This window comes from Drosophila navojoa, chromosome 5 (assembly GCF_054131105.1).
Source record: "Drosophila navojoa isolate 15081-1374.11 chromosome 5, UAZ_NAV_1.0, whole genome shotgun sequence".
Lineage (NCBI taxonomy): Eukaryota > Metazoa > Arthropoda > Insecta > Diptera > Drosophilidae > Drosophila > Drosophila navojoa.
In genome coordinates this window covers 9,717,915-9,738,102 of record NC_142893.1, presented here as the reverse complement: position 1 = coordinate 9,738,102, position 20,188 = coordinate 9,717,915, and the positions used below count along the sequence as shown (strand labels likewise).

Sequence of the window (20,188 nt, the reverse complement as noted above, 5' to 3'; positions counted from 1 at the left end):
TTCAGTTGCAGCAATCTAACTTCTTACGATGAGACCTCCAGCTAGAGCTTCAGTCCAGTCCAAGTACTTTGCATTTGTGCACAATGTAATAAGAGATGAAAGCCAACAACAGCAGCGGACGCATAAATAGAACCAGCTGAGGCAGCAGTGAGTGGGCAGCGGAGACTTTTTGACTGGCTGGCAATCGAAATGAAATGTAAGCAAGCGTAGTCTAGGCGAGGGAGTGCATGACTAGGAGATACCCTAGGCACTGAGAAACATGATTATGCTAGGAGTAGCCAGCTAGTAGCATTAATTAAGAGTTAGATGTAGTATTTAAGGCAAGCAGATGATGAATATGAACCTTGGCTATAGCGCTTCTAATTATATTTGCAAGCAAGCTTAATGAATCAATTATATATAAATTATCTCTACCCTTTGTGAAACCAAATACCCAACTTGACTATTTTTAATGCAACGAAAGAGAGAGAGAGAGAGAGAGAGAGAGAGAGAGAGAGAGAGAGAGAGAGCAAAAAGCAGCAGCTGCTGGGCAAAACACAATGTTATTATTGATATCAATATGCACGAATAACAGAGAATTTAATATAAATTGAAAGAGCACTAGGCAATGGCAAATGCAAAGGCAAAGGCAGCATTCAGCTGCACTCTTAAGACTCTTGAATGGGTAACTCAATTAGAGGTATTTTGTTAAACTCGCCCTTGTCAGACATTACGAGCTTTTCCTTATGCATGAACAACAATTAGTTGTATTGACAATATAAATTGAAGCGCACTTCTTGGCAATTAATTTTGTACCAAGTAAACTTCTTTTGGGAGTAGAGCTATCCTGCTGATGTTATAGAAGTAATATAGTAAATTGTACAGAGTTCAGTTTAAGAAATATATGCAAAGTCATATTTCGAAGATCTTTGGAGTCCCTGAAATTGAATTATGGAAAATTCCTTTCTGACTTCTAAAAAAAAGAATCAATTCTTTTTAAGTCTTGAATGGCTATAATGCAATATTTTTACCTATTCCCATTGGATGTAGCAGCCAATAGGCTTACAGATATAGCATACATAGACATACATAGTTTTATCTTCAAATATAAATCTTTTATAACGCAAATAAATGCTAAAATGTTAATTAACATATGTAAAGTTACATAGCAATAAATATTATATACATCCCTTTGTGCCTTGAACAGAAGTTATTTCTATAATAAAGTCGAATTGAGCTGCTTTTCTATTTAATTGTGTTTCAAATAATAATCGAAATGAATGCAAATGTAAATGCGAAAAGGAATACAAAACGAACTTGCGGCACATCATAATATATATGCACTTGAATATATGAATGCATAACAAAATACACACACACACACACATACACATGTATATATGTGTATGTATGTACATGTATATTTATATTCATATGCAAACACATATAATAATCCTGGGGCTCATTGATATGCAAATTGTGCGCGCCTATTTAAGGCTTAAAGCCAACCAGCCAAGTGCCCAAGTGCCAAACGCTCGCAGTCTATTATCTGTTGTTGTTTTCTTGATTTTTATATATTTTCGTATGGCAGGGCGAATTTAATTTACAAAATTGCAGCTCATGTATTTTTGTGCGCTGCTCATATCTAGTGCTATATTATGCTCTTTTGTGTTGTCGGAAATTCAACTTCCGTTTGTCGTTTACAGCTCACTGAATTTACTTTTCTCTCTCTCTTTCTCTCTCTCTCTCTCCCTGTCTCTCTTTGGCATTAGAAAGAAGTGCAAACAAATTGTAAAGCCCGCTGCGAGCACTTCATAAAATGTGGCTGGCGGGCCGGGCGGGTGGGCGGGTGGGTGGTAGGCAAATCAAATAACTTTACACCTCCAAGCAGGCCAGAAGGGAACCTGCTGTGCCTGCTGTAATATAAATAATAAGCATAACAGCGGGCAATAAAACAAGAACTGAACAACAACAACTTGCCAGAAGACAAAGGGACAAAAGGCAAAGTCTGAGCAAATGACAATTGACACAAGTTGCCAGCTGAGCGGAGCGAGGCGGGGGGGCGTGCCACAAGTTTTTGTTTAGCACTTGGCGCAATTTATTTTATTGCTGTTTGGCCAACAAGTTGCGCTCATAAGTTGCCAGCTGTTCAGCCAAAAATTTCCCAACATTTTGCAAAGAGTTTTTCAATTTTTACAAAAATCCTCATGCCGCAAAAAAAAAAAAACTGCATTAATTACGCTTTGAATCCATTCAAAGCGAAAAAGTCAATCAAATTGCTGAGAATGTAAAGCAAACAGAGGCAAACAAACAAACACGCTTGGTAAACATGCAGCCGCCGTGGGGGCGTGGCGCAGGATGATGAACTCGCGGTCAGCTGCAGCCGTAAAAAAAAGAATGGATTGACCCTCTCACTCTCTCTCTCTCTCACTCACACTAAACCACTGTCACTGTCACATGGTGCGTGTGCCTATGTGTGTCCGTGTGTGTGTGCTGCGCAAACAATAAATAAAGTCTAGCCAGCGGACACTTCAAAAAACAATTATCGCTGCTAGCGGGTTACGCCTGACTGCAGCTGCAATTGTCCATTTGGGGATTGTGAAATTTCGATTGTGGATTTCAAATTTCGGTTCACTGCCTCACATAAAAAAACCCATACTTTTTGCACTTGTTCAAATATACATATATATTTGTGTGTGTATATATGTTTATACAAATGGCTTTCGCCAATAAAACGGCATTCAAATTATGTTGTTTACATATCATGAGAGCGGCGCAAAATGCCCTGGCAACGCAGGGAGTGCACGACTAGAAGATAGCTGTTATAAAACTGCATGCTAATTGAAAGAGAACTAAGATGAGCTTTGCAGCAAAAATGTAAGGGAAATTCTGAGAGGGAGTTCAGCAACAAGGGTAATTCTGCTCTGAAGGGAACTCTGATCTGTAACGAAATTGTGCCCTGCAAGAAAGTACTGCCCTTAAGGGAAATTCCACTCTGAAGGGAAATTCAGCTCTGAAGGGAATGCTGATCTGAATTGAGCTTTTGCCATGAAAGAGAATTCTGCAGAGAAGTTCTGCCCTGAGCGAAAGTTCTGCGCTGTAGGGAAATTGGGCTCTGAGCGATTAATTTTGATTATTTCCTTACTCACAAACTAAATTACATCGCTCAACAGTCTATGTTTACTCTGTAAACAAGCATAGCCTGTTGAAACTCTACTACAGCTACAGAGTATTGAAAACCCAAAACAAATCGCATAGCGTGAAGTTCTGACAAGCGGAACAGGAACTGGAAGTGCCTGTATATTTGCATATGGGTGTGTGTACATCTGTGAGTGTGTGTGAGTCTGAGAATAAGTTGTGCAAACAATGGCGGCTGAAATCTGTACATAATTGTTAACAGCTCTCATTGTTATTATTACTGTTGGTGTTGTTGTTGTTGTTGTAGTTGTTTTGGCGCCGACAACCGAAAGGTCAGTAACTGACGAAAGGGCAAAGGTCATTCTAATTAACTTGGCGAACATCAACAGCTGTTAATAACATTAACATGAGTTGCATTCCAGCAAACAGTTTGCCGCGCTGCTAATGACGGAAAGAAATGCGAGCTGAATTGGGCATTGGGGAATTTGGTTAAACGGTCAGAATGAAAAAGCGTGAATTTTCAACCCAGACAGACAGACAGACGGACGCGCCCAGTCAGATTTTTGGGCTATGAGCTTGTTGGACGAATGCTTACATGTGTGTAATCAGATTTGAAACACATTTGCCTCGAAAGCCAATTAAGGTTGCCCCGGGCTGCCAGCAAATCAAAAATAAATAAAAAGGTTTGATCAACGAGGGCAACTTGAAAGTTGAGTGATGAAAATGCCTGGCAACGCTGTCAGGGAGCAAACGCGACGCGTGCTGCGTCCGTATAAATATGGCAGAGCATATGCGATTGCCGCTCCATCTGCACCGCCTCCTGCTCCTCCTGCTGCTCCTCTTCTGTGTGCTCTGCTGGCTGCCCGTGGCAACATGAGCTGTCAATTTTGGCCAGAATTTAAAGTGGTTGGCTTGGCTGGCTCGGCTTGGCTTGGCAATTTTCGCTTGCCGTTAACTTAAATTCTATTGCCAATTGCAGTCGCTGACGACAGATGCAATTACCAAGCAACCAAGCCCCGCGCCGCCCCATCACATTCAGTCAATACGTAGCACCAGCCACGCCCTCGCGCTGCTCGCTCTTTGGCTCTTCAGCATGTGTGTGTTTGTGTGTGTTGTGCGCTCGTAAATTGCCAGCGTGATATTAAATTACGTGTGACTTTCGACTTCCGCTGTTACGTAATCCATTTCCGGTTCGTTGGTTGGGTTACATTTACCGTTAATCTCGTGCTAAGCGCCTCAAATAAATTATTCGCAGTACAGCGACGCTGCCCCCACCCCCCCACTCGGCATCCACCCACCAATCTTCACATTTCTTACCACTCTTTGGCCTGAAATTTGCAATTAAAATGCATGCCTCGGTGGTCAGGCGTTGCCATTCGCCATTCGCCATTCGCCATTTGCCGTTTGCCGTTTGCCATTGCCTGCCCCGCTTTTGTGGCCGACGCTTAACCCAATTCCACAAAACTCAGACAGCGTTTGGTCAGCTGCAGGCGGCGCAGCGGCCGCTTTTGTTCAGCTCCAGCCAACGCTAATGTGTGGCGCAACGCGAAAAGCCCCATATCAAATAGTCAAGAGAAAAGCGGGCAGTTGGGCAGCATGAAAGGGTATATAAAACATATATAAATGGCCGATTATTCCCATAGAATTCATATGGCATTTACTATATACAAGTTAGCCGTAAAGGCATTGGCGTAAACTTCATGAATAACAGCAATTGCACAGTAAAATCTAGCGTCGTATATCTTACGTCGTTTATGCGTAACCCTCAACATAAATTCTCAACAATGTTTAACAAATTTTACAGCTTAAACGACAAATGTTGCTGAGAAACGAAAAGAATTCGAATCATGATTCCAGAGCTCACATAGATCTAAAATTTAGACTGCTTAAAGCCCTATTAAGTTTCTCATCTGCTACTCCTACTGTCCTCTCTCTTCTTTGCACACTCTCTCTCTGACTCTATCTCACTCACTGCGCTTCAGATTTCCTAGCAAAATAAGTATACCCAGTGTTGGGTAATAAAAATTCGAGTATGTTGCGAAACTCTGTGAATGCCGTTTGGCTTTTGTGGCCTCGTCTGCTGTTGCCAGTGCGGTTTTCTCCCTCTCTCCCTCTCTCTCTGTCTCTCTCTCTCTCTCTCTGTTCGCTCCCTCTCTCCAGGCTGTTTATCAGGCTAAAAGCACCTAATGGATTAGAGAGCTAGCGAATCTCTGTGTGTCTCCGCATTTGGTTAACTGCATTTGCATTTTGGAGTTCGCATTTCAGCTGCTGTTGCGCCTCAAATGCCATTTGATTGCATTAGGTGCCCAAATGTGTGCCATGGAAGCACGCAAAACCAATGCGTCGTATACGTTATGCTCCATAGAACACGTCGAACAGTTGGCAAATATTGGCATCAAAAACAATTCGTTGTGGCCCAGGCTCATGCACAGATCTCTACTGTTAATGCTTGAATTGAGCCCTGCTTTGGTCACATGCCGGAATTCGTTCAACCAATTTCGAGTGACATTTTCGGGAAGTTCTATGAGACTCTCAGTGGCTTAAAGTGAAAGCATTGAGTCCATTGATTCCAAATTTAAGACATATTTGGGCTAGTTTTGGTATGGCAGGGAATTTTTTTGTCTGTTGCTGTTGTTACTCGCCTCTCTATGCGATTCTCAACAGCTTAAGCAATGGCCTTACGCTTGATTTTGGTAATTTATAGAATTCTATTTCTGTTTCTTACCTCTTTAACAATTTATTTCACCAGCTCTCTCTTTGCCTTCATCTTTTTTTTACCAATTGAGCCTCTTTGGGATTTTTAGCAACTCACCTTGTCAATTAGCTCTAATTAAAGAGTAGACAGCTCTAATTTATTACCCTCTATGCTTTAGCAGCTATAATTTGGTTTCTGCACTGCCAGCTCCATGGAGCCTCTTCTGTGCGGCTCGCACTGAGCAATCTATTTTGATAGTCTCCATAAAATTGAATTACGTGGCCAGAGTAGTTGTTGCTGCTGCCTACCTGGCCGCCACCCTGTTGGCCACCCACTGCATTTGCCGTACATCAAAGCCAAATGCACTTAATTGAGTGGCTGACTGGCGTGCAAGACAAAGAGCCTGGCGACATTCACATGCGATGCGATGCGATGCGATGCGCTGCCATATATACTGTTAGGCTAGTGTAGACCCCAACTGCACTAGACTCGCATGCTGTGCTGTGCTGTGTAAAATGCTCGTCCATTAGCTCAATCAGGCAGCCCGGTATCAAGCTGGCCAATCAATTAAATGCCTTAATTTACCCAAACTTAAAGCTGCATTTTATGGTCCGAGCTTTAGCTATGCGAGTGCACTCTGCGAAAATGGGCAAAGCTGTTTGGCATGCTTTTAAAATTCAATCAAGGCTTATTAAAATTTAATAAAAAGTGTTATAAAAATCAGAAAAATGAAGTTAAATCGAACGAAAATGTCTCATATCAGGTTTTTTATACTCATTCACGAAAGTGAAATAAATATAATTTTTTTGTTTTTTTTTTTATAATGAGATATTGCTAATAAATACATAATTTTTCAGATTTTTTGTAAATAAAAAGACAAAAAGTCATAATTTCCAATACAAATTTTATAATTATTTCTTCAAGTCTTCCATATATACGTTAAATGGTTTTAAAATATATATAGAAAAGGGTGTATAACTCATAATAGATTAACAGAATTATGGCAAAGGAAAAAGTTTAGGAGATGTCTGCTTGTCTCTGCTCTGCTGCTCAATTGTTAACACTCAATATTTTCTCTCAGTGCATTGTTGCTCGTTGCGGCCATTAAGCGTTAACGCCGCTCGGTAAATGTGTGTCATCATGTGGCCAGGCCCCAGCGTTGCCCGCTGGCGCTGCACTGCGTCCCAAGTGCGCTCATTACATGAGCCTGAGGCTTTGCCAAGTGGCTTTAAATTGCCATTCCAAATGTCCGTTCCCGCCACTCTGTATCCTCTCATCGTCTCCCTGAGTTCTCTCTCAGTTGCTGCTGCTGCTCCTGCTCATATCCGCATCCATGCGGCTGTCGTCTGCTGCTGATTAACGCTGCTGAAATGTGACCATTTTGTGCTTTTATCGCTTTAATTGTTGCAGTTGCTGATGCTGTTGCTGTAGCTGTTGCTGCTGCTGTAGTTGCAGTTGCAGTTGCAACGACGCCGACAACTGCGTTTCCTGTGTCACAGTTTTGCATCCGTTTCCTGTTTGCCTGGCAGCGCTGAAGTGGCGCCTGCCCAAGCGGACTGACAGCAATGCAGGTCACTGCACACAAGCACAAGCAACGGCAGCAGCAACAACAGCACACACACACACACACATTGACACACGCGCTGCGTACACTCATCAATTACATTACGCATACGCAGCGTAAACAGGCGAAAGATGTTGATTTCTTATCAGCATAGGCAAGACCCATGTCATTTACTCAGTCTAGAACGGAGCCCAATAATGCAGAGTTTAATTAAAGTCGATCGAGCAGCAACAATAAATACAAACAACAACAACAACAGCAACAAGGAGCTGCCAGCCGCTGAATCTGCGCCTCATTAAAATGGGCCACGCCCCTTGCAGCAGCGGCTTTAGACACTGTCATTAAAAGCGAATAATACGCTTAATGAATGCTTAAATATAAATAAATAATAAATATATTTACAATTGTTATTCACAATATGCTAATGGAACTGATATGAAAGACAATTTCGGTTGTTCTATATTGCACCGACTATACATAAATTTGGATTATTCAATTTAGTGCTGATGCATGAAAAAAAAAAGAGAACAAGCATAAAACAATAAAAATAAACTCAGTTTCACTATAAATGAGTTATAAAACTCCTGACTATGAATTAATAAATTTCATATGCAAAAACCCAAACATTTCTCGTTCATAAAAGCAAAACAAAAACTTTACTTGCAAAAGTTTTTATTCCCGAAAATCTGTTGAGCTAATATTATTTTAGTATTTAAAGTCGGGATAATTGACGAGAATTTTAGATAGCAATTTATATATTCGAATGCACAGACGAAGTGCAAATTTGTTGGATAAAAGAAATTGATATGGAATGGATCAAATATGATGGCCATTAGAAAAACAAAAAATAATAATATATAATAAAAAATATATAAATTAAAAATAAAAATATAGCACTTGATTAAATTTGCTTATAGAGAGAATAAAATATAAATAATAATATAATATTAAAGTATATATTAATAAATTATATTTTAAAAAAAATATATGTGTAAATATATTTCAATAAAAAAAAATTTTATAGGTATAGAAAAATATAAAACTATATCAGGGTTTTTTTTTTTAAATAAATCCTTTAATAAAAAATGTTGTTAATGTTATGTTAAAAAAAAAAGTCTGTTAATTTCTATATATATATTTATTATATTATATTATTATAGAGCTAATATAAATTGAGAACTTACTTATAGACCTAAGCTTTTCATCTCGTAATTTCCATAATTCTGAATATAATTTATTTATTTTTGGCTCTACTAAATCAAATGCTTAAATTTTAATTAAATGCGGCTTACAAATCTCGAATCTGCAATTTGCGAATGCTTAGTAAACATAATTAAATAATTCAAATACGTTTAGCCAACTGCCATAAGGTCTGGGCCAAGAGCAGATTAAATCCAGCCAAAGAGAAATATAATCAAATGAGAATTGTCCAGGGCATATCCAGACAGAGATATATGTATGTATACATACATACATATATATAGATGTATTTGGTTCTATTTATGGGCTTTTGTGTGCTTTTGGCTGGCTGGCAGCTGCTCGAGCTGTTTGCAGCTAACTGTTAAACACTCTTGTGGCCATAAAGCCGCACACATTAAATGCGCCGTCGAATAGTTTGGCTTGTAAATCACATCGCACATACGCAGCGTGGGCCAAACTAGAATCCTTATCTGCGCGCTCTCTCTCTCTACCTCTCTCATTTACCATTGAGTACGTCTCTGTGTGTGTGTGTGTGTGTGCATTAGCTTGAGCTGCATTTTAATACACACAGCGCTAATAATTCACACAATAAGCTCGAAGGCTCGCAGGCAATGCCATTGCCATTGCCATTATTCATAGGCCATAGCCAAATAAGCGCCGTGCAGGTGCTTCGACTATGGACAGAGCAGCGAGTAGCTAACCAAAACATATGTCTGAGCAGGTACAGCAAACACACAGACACACACACACACACATGGACTACATATAGACACAGGAGTGGGCTCAGAAATATGGCCAGCTTTACTGCTGGGTAAGGTGGAAGGAACGTTGCAGACGGACACGTTTATAGTATTTGCCAATGCACTTTTCACTTTTATTGTTGCTGTTGCAGTTGCTGTTGCTGTTACCTGCTTGTTGGCAAAGTGTTTTGTTGCCTAGACTACATACATTTCTATATATACACATATACGTGTCTGGGCTCTGGCAAACATGAGCTGCTGCCTGCAGCAGGCAACGGCAACGGCAACGGCAACAGCTGCAGCTGCAGCTGCTTCTTACATTTATGCGCTTTGGTTAAGTGAGTTTTCACAGAGTTTAATATATATTTTGTTTTTCTCTGCTTTCTATTTTGTTTTTAAGTTTTTATGACAGCTTGCTGCGCTGTGAGTGCCGGGTTACACGGCATCAGCAGCTGTTCTCTCTGCCCAAGTACAACTTGTTTGCTGGCTTAGAGGATTTGGCGCCTGCTGTGTGCTGCCAGCTGCTGTCAAATCAATTAATTATGTGTCATTGCTTTACATTGGTAGGTGGCCCAGGCATGGAAATAGAAAGGGCTGAAGAAAATCAAATCAAATGCCAATGAAATTTGCCTCGAACAAATTTCGTTCGCTCTGGCCACAAAACATTTGTGTACACATGTCTCCATGTACATATACATATACATATACATATATGTATATGTTGTATATCGCATGTTGTTGACTGGGTGCTTTTCGATTTTATTGCTCAATGAATAGAGCTGCCACAATGAAGGAGTGGTAGCCAGAGCAGGAGCAGGAGTAGCAGAAGCATTTGCAAATCCAGCCTGGATTGCATTAATGTGCGGCATTTAAATGCTTTGCGACCACAAAACACAACACCAAGCAATAGCCAAAGCCAAAAAAAGGGACATTCTGCATTTGCATGAAAAATCACACACACACATACACACAGAGAGAGAGGGAGAGAGAGAGATAGACCACAGCAGCTCCAGTCACATACGCCCACACAGCATACGAGCGGTGCAGACAAGTTTCGGGCTGACTCGACTCGCATATACTGGCACCTGTTAGCCTTTGATATGTTTGCTCCAACTACTTATAAGTAATATTATTTGTGTTTCATTTATTGGGAAAGTCATTGCTAAAGGTGTGCTTGAGCTAACTTTTCTAATCAATGTAATACAAATAGTATTACTTACAAGTAGCTCTAACTAATGTAGAGTAAACAAGTTTCAATAAGTACAGTAATGTTTGAAGTGTACTGATTCTATATGGATTTTGTGTACTGCCAAGTCCTGAGCTCTATTTGTTTGCGTATTGCAGTTAGCGACGGGAAATTTTGGAAATTTCTGTTAGTAAGGGTATGGTATAAGGGATTAAGTATAGCGTTGTTGAAACTAGAAACTGTGGCATTACTATGGTAATCAATTATAGTAATATAGTGATGTTTATTTATCTATCCAACTAAATCAGAAACGAAATTTCGACAAACACTAGAAATCTGATTTATATTTATAATTCAATCAGACCTAGCTTATCTAGTTTATGTCTTTAAATCATATGCTCTTCTTTAATTTAAACTCTTAACATTTAAAAAACTAAACAAGCAACAAGCTTTGCCATAATACCTAAGGCAGCTTCACTCTGTTAAGTCAATGTTAAAGTTGTGTACAAAAAACTTTACTCAATATGCAAACTAATTTGTTGTTATCTCCCCTGAATTTAATGGATTTATCTAGTATTCAATTATATCTATTTGTAGCTTATTATTTCTAGTTCTCGATCATATTTAAATATCAATTGTTTTATAATATATTATACAAAATTTATCTTTTTCGCTAAATATGCCCCATTTGGCAAACGGTTTGGGTATTGCAGAACGTTTGGGTCAGAAATTGGAGCCAGGACCTAAGCAGATACATTTTGTTCGCATTGCTGTAGCCACTGTTGTTGTTGCTGTTGTTGTTGGTCATCTTGTTGTTATTGCTGCTGCTGTTGTTGTTGTTGCAAGGATACAGGCCCAAAAACTGGCGACAAACAACGCACAATTCGCATTGTTTGGCTTTTGTCAGCAGCAACTAAGCCCCAACTTCATGTGTGTGTGTGTGTTGTTGCCTGTCTGGCTTTGTGTGTGCGCGTGTGTGTGTGTACGTGTGTGGTACTCTAATGCATGTGCTGTGAAATTTTGTGATTTATGACATTAAATGCACAAAAATGGGATTTTATACGAATTTAATGGGTTTTTAGTGTATTTTAATGTGATCCATTTGTGAAAATTTGCAGATTGTCGAGCAAATTCATTTGATAGCATCGAATATACATGCATATATAAGTGTATTTCTTTGCAATATGATGGTTATATGGAATAATAGGCGGACTCAAGTCAAGTTCAACAATGCTGCTTTTATTTATTACAGGTGCCCCAAGGGCTGGCCCTGAGATTACACCGGCTTACGCTCCACGTGTAGGGTTAGTCGAAAGCCGCCCACAAAGCTGCCGAGCTTATAGAAACGCATATTGAGCCGCAGACCGCCGACGGGCGTCAAGTCCGGCCAGGTCTCCGTATTAATCAGCAGATTTTGCACATAGTAAACGCCCTGGGGCAAAGGGCACTCGTTGCCCGTGAAAGGAAGATTTGTATTCTCGCCCTGTCGCAGCGTCGTCTTGGCATAGGTGCCCACAAACAGACGCATTGCCGTGCAGACGTCCACGATGGGCACGGAGAGGATCATCGGACGCCATTGCTCGCTGAGCCTGGGATCGTGTTGAAAATCGATGGACATTTGAAACTGCTTCGGATCCATGTCCTCCAGTATGCGAGCCGTGCCATTGAGCGCATGATCTTCGCCCACAATGCTAATATTGTGAAAATCAATCAAATGTTTCTCGAGGCCAGCCAAAGACTCAAAGCTCGTTATCCTCACAGTGAACATGTATAAGCCCTGTCGGAGATTATAATGCCCATTAAACACTCCCATTATTTAGTTACATCCTGCGTGCACTTACCCAACCCAGGGATAGCTTAGCTCTTAGCAGCAGTAAATGCAGCACTAGCACTGCTGACAGCTTCATTTCGACTTTCGCTAATTGAATCGTTTGCATACATTCATATATATACGGCGCTTCATTAAAATGTTAAAATGTTGAACATGTTTTTACAAAAATATCGCAGATTGGCATCAATTTCATGTGCTCAATTGCAAGCAGATATAATTGCAATTTACTACTAATTAGTAAATTCGAATGCCTAAACGCTGCCCCATTAGCCCTTATTAAAATATTTTCATTTGCCTTTATGGCATACAAAGTTTTAATTACATAAGCGCTGCTGATTTATTCATTTTTCACATCTGTCACAGGTGTAATTGAGGCTGGACTATCTAGCTTTTTCATTTAATTGAAATTGCATATTTAAAACTCAAATTGCGATGTTATCTCTGCATTATGTTATGGCTGCTGTTATGTTTAACAGAGCTGTGTTAAGGCAGCGCCATTCTGCTGTTAACTTAACATTTTCTGTATGTACAAAGGCAGGGCTAGAGCACTGATGCTGCTAATTCTGAATCCTCTTAAGCTGCCTCTTGCTGCCTTTTACAGACATTTTAGCCAACCCCTTTTAACCATAATGAAAGTCAATTAAATATTTAAATTGACTATTTAGCTTTGATTTAATTAAATTCAATATAAAACCCTGCATTTATTTATTGATAAATTTGAATAAAATTCTCACATTCATCTACTATTCAGAATCATATTTATGTTTTATTCAGGTCAACCAATCAATCGCTCATTTGTTATTGTTTCTTCTGTACATCAATCGTAATGCTCATACCGCCCGCTGGCTTATTATGCTTGAAGAAGCGCAAATTTATTCTCAGTCCGCCGTACGGCACAACATCTGGCCACGATTCGGTGTTGAGCTGCAGATTGTTGGTGAAGTATGTGCCCTTTGGCAGCGGGCAGTGTGTGCCATCGAACGGCACATTCGTGTTCACGCCCAATTGCATTGTCGACTTGCCGTAGCTGCCAACGAAGAAGCGCATTGCATAGCAGACATTGATGAGCGGCATGGCGAATATCATTGCCTTCCATTGGCCATTTAGGCTCGGATCGTTGAGCATATCCACAGACATTTGATGGGTCTTTGAGTCCATATCCTCGAGTATGCGAATGCTGCCATTCAGAGCGCGCTGACGTCCCACAATGTGCAAGTCGCTGAAATCGATAACCAGCTCCTCCTCGTGCGGCAAGACATCAATTTGCAGAATTGAGGCGGTGTACTTGTAGAAGCCCTTGGCGAGGAAGAGGGAGAGGTAGATGAAAGATTGTAGCCTCAGTTGTCTTTTAGCTGAAATATGCTGTCATAATCTTACCCAGCTGCTGGACAAATTGACTTGCAGCTGCAACAAATATAGCACAACTATAAGAAACAACTTCATTTTTCGTCCATTTCGAGTGACACGCCCTCCTTTTATATGGCTATTAATTAAATGTGTTTTCATGCAACTCCACAATCCGATTGCAGCTGATTAAATGCTTAATTTGTGCAAATTGCAGCTAATTGCGAATTTGTTAATACTGGCCGGGCTTGGTTGCCTCATGACATTTGGCGTCATGCAGCGAGTACGTGATATTACGTATACGCCCGGGCGAACGGCAAGCAAGAGCCATATGCACTACCAATTTATGGCTTCAATAAACATAAAGTTCATAAACTCCCAAGGCGCCGTTGCTCATCATTTGCAGCGGATTGTCAGGAGTAACAACAGCAGAAGCAGGAGCAGGAGCAGCAGCAGGAGCAGGAACAGCAGCAGGAGCCGGAGCAGCAGTGGCAGTCGCTGTGCAACGTCGATGTTGTTGTTCGGTCAAATAAATAATGAAAAAGAAAAGTGATGTCATAAAAATTTTATCTCTTAACTGGAATTGAGCAGCATGAACAAATAGCAGGAGCAGCAGGAGCAGCCGTTACTGTGGCTGCAACACAAAAGCATAAGCAACAACAATATCACAGACACACACACACACACACTTTAGCACTCACACATACATGCATGTGATGCTTGGTCATTTTCATATAAAAATTGACAATGGCGTTGGCCCTTTTCACAGGGCTTTATATGTATGTGTGTGTGCGTGTGAGTGTGAGTGAATGAATGTGTGTGTGTGTGTGTGTGTGTGTGTGTACGTGTTTTATCCTTGTATTTGTGTTTGCAAGTGGAAAATGCGACAAAACTGAGGCAGATACTACGCTCCACACATACATACACACATATACAAACACACATACATACATACTTACATTAACAAGTATATCGCATAAAGAGCCAACTGCATTCGACTACAAAATGCACACGGCATGCAGCTTTATCAGCCAAGAGCTATATAATAGCAGAACAGCATTACAACAAATGGAAACAACAACAACAACAACATAAGAACAAGAGCAACAACAACAAACAGCTAAAGGCAAAACCCATTCAAAGTCAACAAAGCAGCTGAGCTGCGATTTCTCTAGTTATTAGTTGTTGTTGTTGTTTATTTTTCTATTTATACAAAGAAATAAAGGAAATAAACCTGCAAATTCTCAATTTTTTTGTTTATAATACAAAAATGCTGAAGTCAACAGCTAACAGCTTATAGCCAACATAAATTCTATTAGAGATTTTAGGTGAATATGAAATATGCTCACATATACATACATACATATGTATGTATATTGCTTATGCATATAGAAATTTTATTTTATAAATGAATATGAAAAATTGAGTAAAGCTCTATGAAAATGAAAAAAATTCAATTCAAGAATTTTGACATATATTAAAATTATAGCCGAAACTAAATAAAATTAATTTAATTTAAATTTAATATTTTTCATATGAATTTAATATTAAAATTGATTTTAGTGCTCATATAAATTATTTAAATTAAATACTACAAGCATATTATATTTTAATAAAACATTTAAAAACTCCTCCTCAACTGTATTATTTTCTAAATTTTCCAGCCAGTTTAGCCCTCTATAGCATCCACTAAAAAGCGCTAAAACTTTTCTATGAGCTGCTTTCAAACAGCTAAATTCACAATTTGACCGACACTAGTTTGGCTTTTGCATTAAGTTTCACTTTTCAAATAGTGCAAACACTAAAACTGTAAAAAACTATTAGAGCTTGCTTTTAGAGCACAGCTCCCAACTTATTTAGACGCAAACAAAAATATTTTTGTACATTTGTATTTCAATTTCCATGGCTATGCAGAAGAAAAGGCAGCAAAACAACTTTTTGAAAAGGTTACGCCCCCTCCATAGCGAACTTTCGCTTTTGACTTTCAATTAAATGATATAAAAAATAAGAAGAAGAAGAAGCAGAAGCAAAGAGGTGTGTAAAGGTTGTAAGAATATGCGTATGCCGGTAAACACATTTCCCAATTTGTTGGCTTGAAATGCTTTTAATGTGAAAACTTTGCAACAACGCCGTGGAACAACAATATGTTGCTGCCGCTGCCCGACAACAGATGGCGCTGCCAGAGCATGTGGCCAGGTTACGCTTGCTGGAAGTCTTTTCTACGATTCACCCACTCCACCCCTCTCTCTCTCTCTCTCTCTCTGTCTCGCACTCTGCCTCTGTCTCGATGATTAAGTTGCAAAAGTTTTGGCTAGGGTAAAGGAAGGCCAACAATTTTTGGCAAACAACGCGGACTCCTCGAAAAAAAGCAAGCAAAAGTTCAAGTTGTGTAGGGCAAATGCAATCAAATGTAAGTACAACAACTGCAACAAGGTTTTAAGCTGGCACGGCAAAAGGGGAGCGCCTAGCTGCTGCTGGCATGCGGCAAGCGGCACGCGGCATGTGGCATGTGGCAGTTGGCTGTGTAGCTGAAGCTAAAAGCAAACAAAATATTGAATATGATTTGCAAACAGATGTGCGCGCGGCACGGCTACACTCGCTGTTTAAGCCTCGCAACGCCCAATCAATAACACATGACTGTGTTGGCTCTGTACAACAAACACACACAGCCACACACAGACACACGCACGCATATTGAACTGGTCTTTATGGCTACGTGACTTGATGTCTCCATCTTGCGCGTAAATAGAAAATGAAAAGCGAAAACAAGCAAATCGAAAGGCAGCCAGCCCCGCCCAGCGAAACAGTAAAGCGGGCTATGCAAATATCTACAACGGTTGTCGCCTTTTTACGCACCTACACACATGTATATAGCTAACCATATATATATATATATACACGTGTGTGTGCGTACCTCTGATATACTTCCTATATTTACATAAAAATGCACTCGATCTGCCTTTGCCCGCATGTGTGTCAATATAAATATATATATTTACATTTGACACACACACACACACACACACACACACACACATGCATACATCTCTGCTACTTATTCACACATTTGGCCTGACAATGTTCTCTGTCATTCTCCTCCTGCTCCTCCTCGCTGCCTCCTCTTTGTGTCTTTCTTCATGTCTAACATGCTAAGCGTCTAATCGGCTTTGACTTTGACTTTAATTTTCGCCAGCTTTTGTCTGACTTTTTCCCATACAATATTTATACTCGTCCACGAAATGTGGAGAGAGTATATTGGCTGTGTTGAATGAGCTACTTAATATATTTGACTGTGATTTTTTAGATCTAAAATATATACAAATATAAAATATATAATATAAAACGCCTTTAGAAAAATTTAAAAATATTTGTTGAGTTTAGTCTTTCCCTAGAATATTTAAAAACATTTCTTGCCATTTACATATATTTTTCAAAATATAATATAAAGGCAATGTACAGACAATTTAGGAAACACTTAGTTGGTAATCTTTTCCAAAGTTCATCTTTATAGATCTTAAAAAAATTATATATACACACGCTCTGCTATCACAATATTTTTTAAATGAAACGAAAACGAATATATAATAATATATAAATGCAATTAAATATTAAATATAAATAATAGTATTTTTGCTAATTTTAGCTTAGGTATTAGACAGTCGCTTACACCCGTTTGCCACATACTTAGTACATGTACAGAGTTTTTTTTTTTCTGGGTCTTAGCCTAATGCACTCTGTGGTAAATATGCCATATCAAGAATCTGCTACGCACCGCTTGTCCCACATTCAGCTGCAGCTGAGGTATTCCCATTAACTTGACCCGCAGCTTAGCCACGGCTTGGCGACACCAGCCAAGCTCTTACTCTACAAGCCATTACATAGGCATACACATAGATTTACTTAACTGTATATGTATATAGGGAGTATATACTCACATAATGCCACATTCAGTTAGTTAATTGGCTCGACAGCCCCGACTCAACGGTTGGGGCTTAGTGCAGCCGACCTGCCGACTTATAAATAGCTAAAGGCCACTCTGCTCCTCCTGCCAGCAGAGCTGGCTCAAATTGTGCGTAGAGCTACAAAGCTAGTTGTATTAATTGCACAAAGAGTTCTACTTAAATTAAATATAAAATTTATATGTGGATAGAATAGAGCTGTAGCTATAGCAACATGAACTAGAGCATAATTAAATTTAAAATTTCAATTTTATTAATTTCGCCTTCATTTGATTTTATTTAATTCATTTAATGTTTTTCTTTTTATTATACCCCCAACCCATTTTCAATGGGTAATCAGAGTATAATTGTTTGCAGACAGAAGGAGGCGTGACTAACACCACAAAGTTCATATATTTATATACTCTTGATTAAAGCAAACTAGTTGATGTAATAAACTTAATAATGTTAGCTTAAAGGCCAAGAATTTAAATTGACAGTTTTATCCGATTTTATTTTTCATTCTCAGCCAATTTAAATTTTTAAGAGTTAATGCAAAGGTATAAGGGAAGAGAAAAATAAAGAGGGAGACTCACAGAGAGAGAGAGGGTAGATAAAGAGTAACCACAAAATAGAGGGGAAGCACATATAATATATATATTTGTCTATATATATTGTCTATATATATTTGTCTATACAAAAACCACAATTAAAATCATCAACAAATTCATTTGAATTTTATTTTTAGATAATCAAAGCTGGAATTAAATTAAATTTCAAATAATTGCTGCAATTAGGATGAGCTGTAAGCAGTGATGTCAATTCAGACTATTCCAAGCTAAATCTGGCTTTGTTGATAATAAGTCCACTAAAAATGAGATAGAGAGGCAGACTATGCCTCTGCTCAGACGATCGTCTAAGTTGTCTCTATGTATGCAGCAGTATTCATTTGGTATTTATATTTAAGTGAAACGAAGCTGGAGTGCTTGCAGCTGCAGAGAGAGCTCCTCTTGGTCTCTTAGGGCTCGACTGCAACGATCTCTACCTGGCAGCATTTGAGAGCGTTTTAGTGGTTGAGTGAAAGTCGACCTATATAAAGGGCAGCCAGCTGCAGCATTTCTTCAGTCGCTCAGTCGTGGTGGGGGTCAATTGTCCATAGCAGTAAAGTGAAGTAAAGTGGAGTAAACTGAAGTAAAGTGGAGTGTGGTGTGGTGTGATCAGAAAATACTTGGAGGGAACGCTAAGAAGAAATACTTGGAGGATATATTTGTAGGAAATATTTGTAGAAAACAGAGTAGAGGAGAATTTAAAAAAAAAAAAAAAAAAAAAACACTTTGAAAAATGGAAATAAATTTAACAAGACTCCTCTAGAAAGTCTAAGAGGAAAAACTTAGACAAAATGTTTAGAGGAAACACTAATAGGGAAAAGAGGGACAAAATGACCATTTAATATATTTGATTTTTCATATTAGTATTAAAAGTCTCTATAAATAATTTGTTTAATATATTTTTTACTTTTCGTATATTTTCTTCTATTTTTCATCTAATTAATTTTTCATTTTCAACTATTTCAGCGAACTGTTATCCAAAATCCAACTTATTTCGGAGTTCAGCAGCTGACAGCACTGGCTGTAAGTATATAAATATTATATATAAATAAATAAATAAATTGAATAGTAGTTAAGTATATAAATATTTTATATAAATACTCTCTATATTGCCAATTTGATTGACTTTCGTGGCTGTCAGGCCTTATCTGCTTGGGCAATGTAGCGTATACGCAACATGCCTAATTGTTGGCCGGCTGAAAACTTTCGACACAACTTTCATTTGTACACATTTAGCTGCAGGCTAACAAGAAGGGGTAGCGGGCTGGAGTGGGCGTACGACATCAATAATAAATGGCATTTGGCAAAAGTTGTAAACCTTTTTCGGCACTTATCTGTCACACGTCACACAGCGCCAACATCATTTGTCAGAGCCACAGCAGAGCAGGAGGCGGGCAGAGCAGGAGGCGGGCAGGGCAGGAGATGTCCTGGCCATAGTCAAGCACTGGGCACAATATCCTCTTGTCACGCTCAATTGTTAAAAATGACAACTAATTAATTTCTGTCCGCCTGAGCTGACCAACTCTCAGCTGTATGGGTGTGTGTGTGTGTGTGTGTGTGGGCCACTTGGCTTTTGGTTAAAAAAGGGTTGCGATGGGATGTACAGAATGTTTTTATGAAAATCTGATAATGCCTAGATAGACATAGACATAGACATGGTAATGCTCGCAAGCAGTTTGAAAGCTGTTCACAAATGGCTTCATTAGAGGCCACGCCCAGCATTAAATAAGGCGGCTGTGTGTGTGTGCGTGTGTAAACATGGCCCGCAACCAGGTCGCTGGCACTTAGCGCAGATAAGCAGCTCAGCTTTGCCCTGCAATGAGGCTATTGCAAGTGGCTACTAGCTAACCAGCAGGGGATTAAGCCAAGAGAGAGAGAGAGAGAGAGAGAGAGAGAGAGAGAGAGAGAGAGAGAGAGAGAGAGTAGTAAGAGAGCAGGCAGCTTGCTTTGCTTTGCTTCACAAAT

At 39.3% G+C, this 20,188-nt stretch overlaps 3 protein-coding genes across 3 annotated transcripts in view; 1 reads left to right on the top strand and 2 right to left on the bottom strand.

Moving 5' to 3' along the window:
• The window catches only part of LOC108653075 (uncharacterized), a 102,113-nt gene that overhangs the window by 56,687 nt on the left and 25,238 nt on the right, over positions 1–20,188 (top strand). The window lies entirely within an intron of this gene.
• On the bottom strand, positions 11,773–12,409 carry LOC108652748 (uncharacterized). Its single transcript, XM_018102944.3, has 2 exons — positions 12,344–12,409; positions 11,773–12,279 (listed from the first exon to the last, which is right to left on the bottom strand). The coding sequence occupies exons 1-2, from the start codon at positions 12,407–12,409 to the stop codon at positions 11,779–11,781; spliced, it is 567 nt and encodes a 188-aa protein (XP_017958433.1). The 3' UTR covers positions 11,773–11,778.
• LOC108652747 (uncharacterized) lies at positions 13,132–14,309 on the bottom strand. The gene is made up of 2 exons (XM_030383504.2): positions 13,711–14,309; positions 13,132–13,629 (listed from the first exon to the last, which is right to left on the bottom strand). Exons 1-2 carry the CDS (start codon positions 13,837–13,839, stop codon positions 13,132–13,134), a joined length of 627 nt encoding a protein of 208 aa, XP_030239364.2. The 5' UTR covers positions 13,840–14,309.

What these genes read in the sequence shown, in the direction of transcription:
- LOC108652748 (XM_018102944.3), bottom strand. Translation starts at nt 12,409, where the DNA reads ATGAAGCTGTCAGCAGTGCTAGTGCTGCATTTACTGCTGCTAAGAGCT. An exon ending in CTAAGCTATCCCTGGGTTGG is followed by an intron (nt 12,280 to 12,343) that starts GTAAGTGCACGC and finishes AATCTCCGACAG; the next exon opens with GGCTTATACATGTTCACTGT.
- LOC108652747 (XM_030383504.2), bottom strand. Translation starts at nt 13,839, where the DNA reads ATGAAAACACATTTAATTAATAGCCATATAAAAGGAGGGCGTGTCACT. An exon ending in TCAATTTGTCCAGCAGCTGG is followed by an intron (nt 13,630 to 13,710) that starts GTAAGATTATGA and finishes TTCCTCGCCAAG; the next exon opens with GGCTTCTACAAGTACACCGC.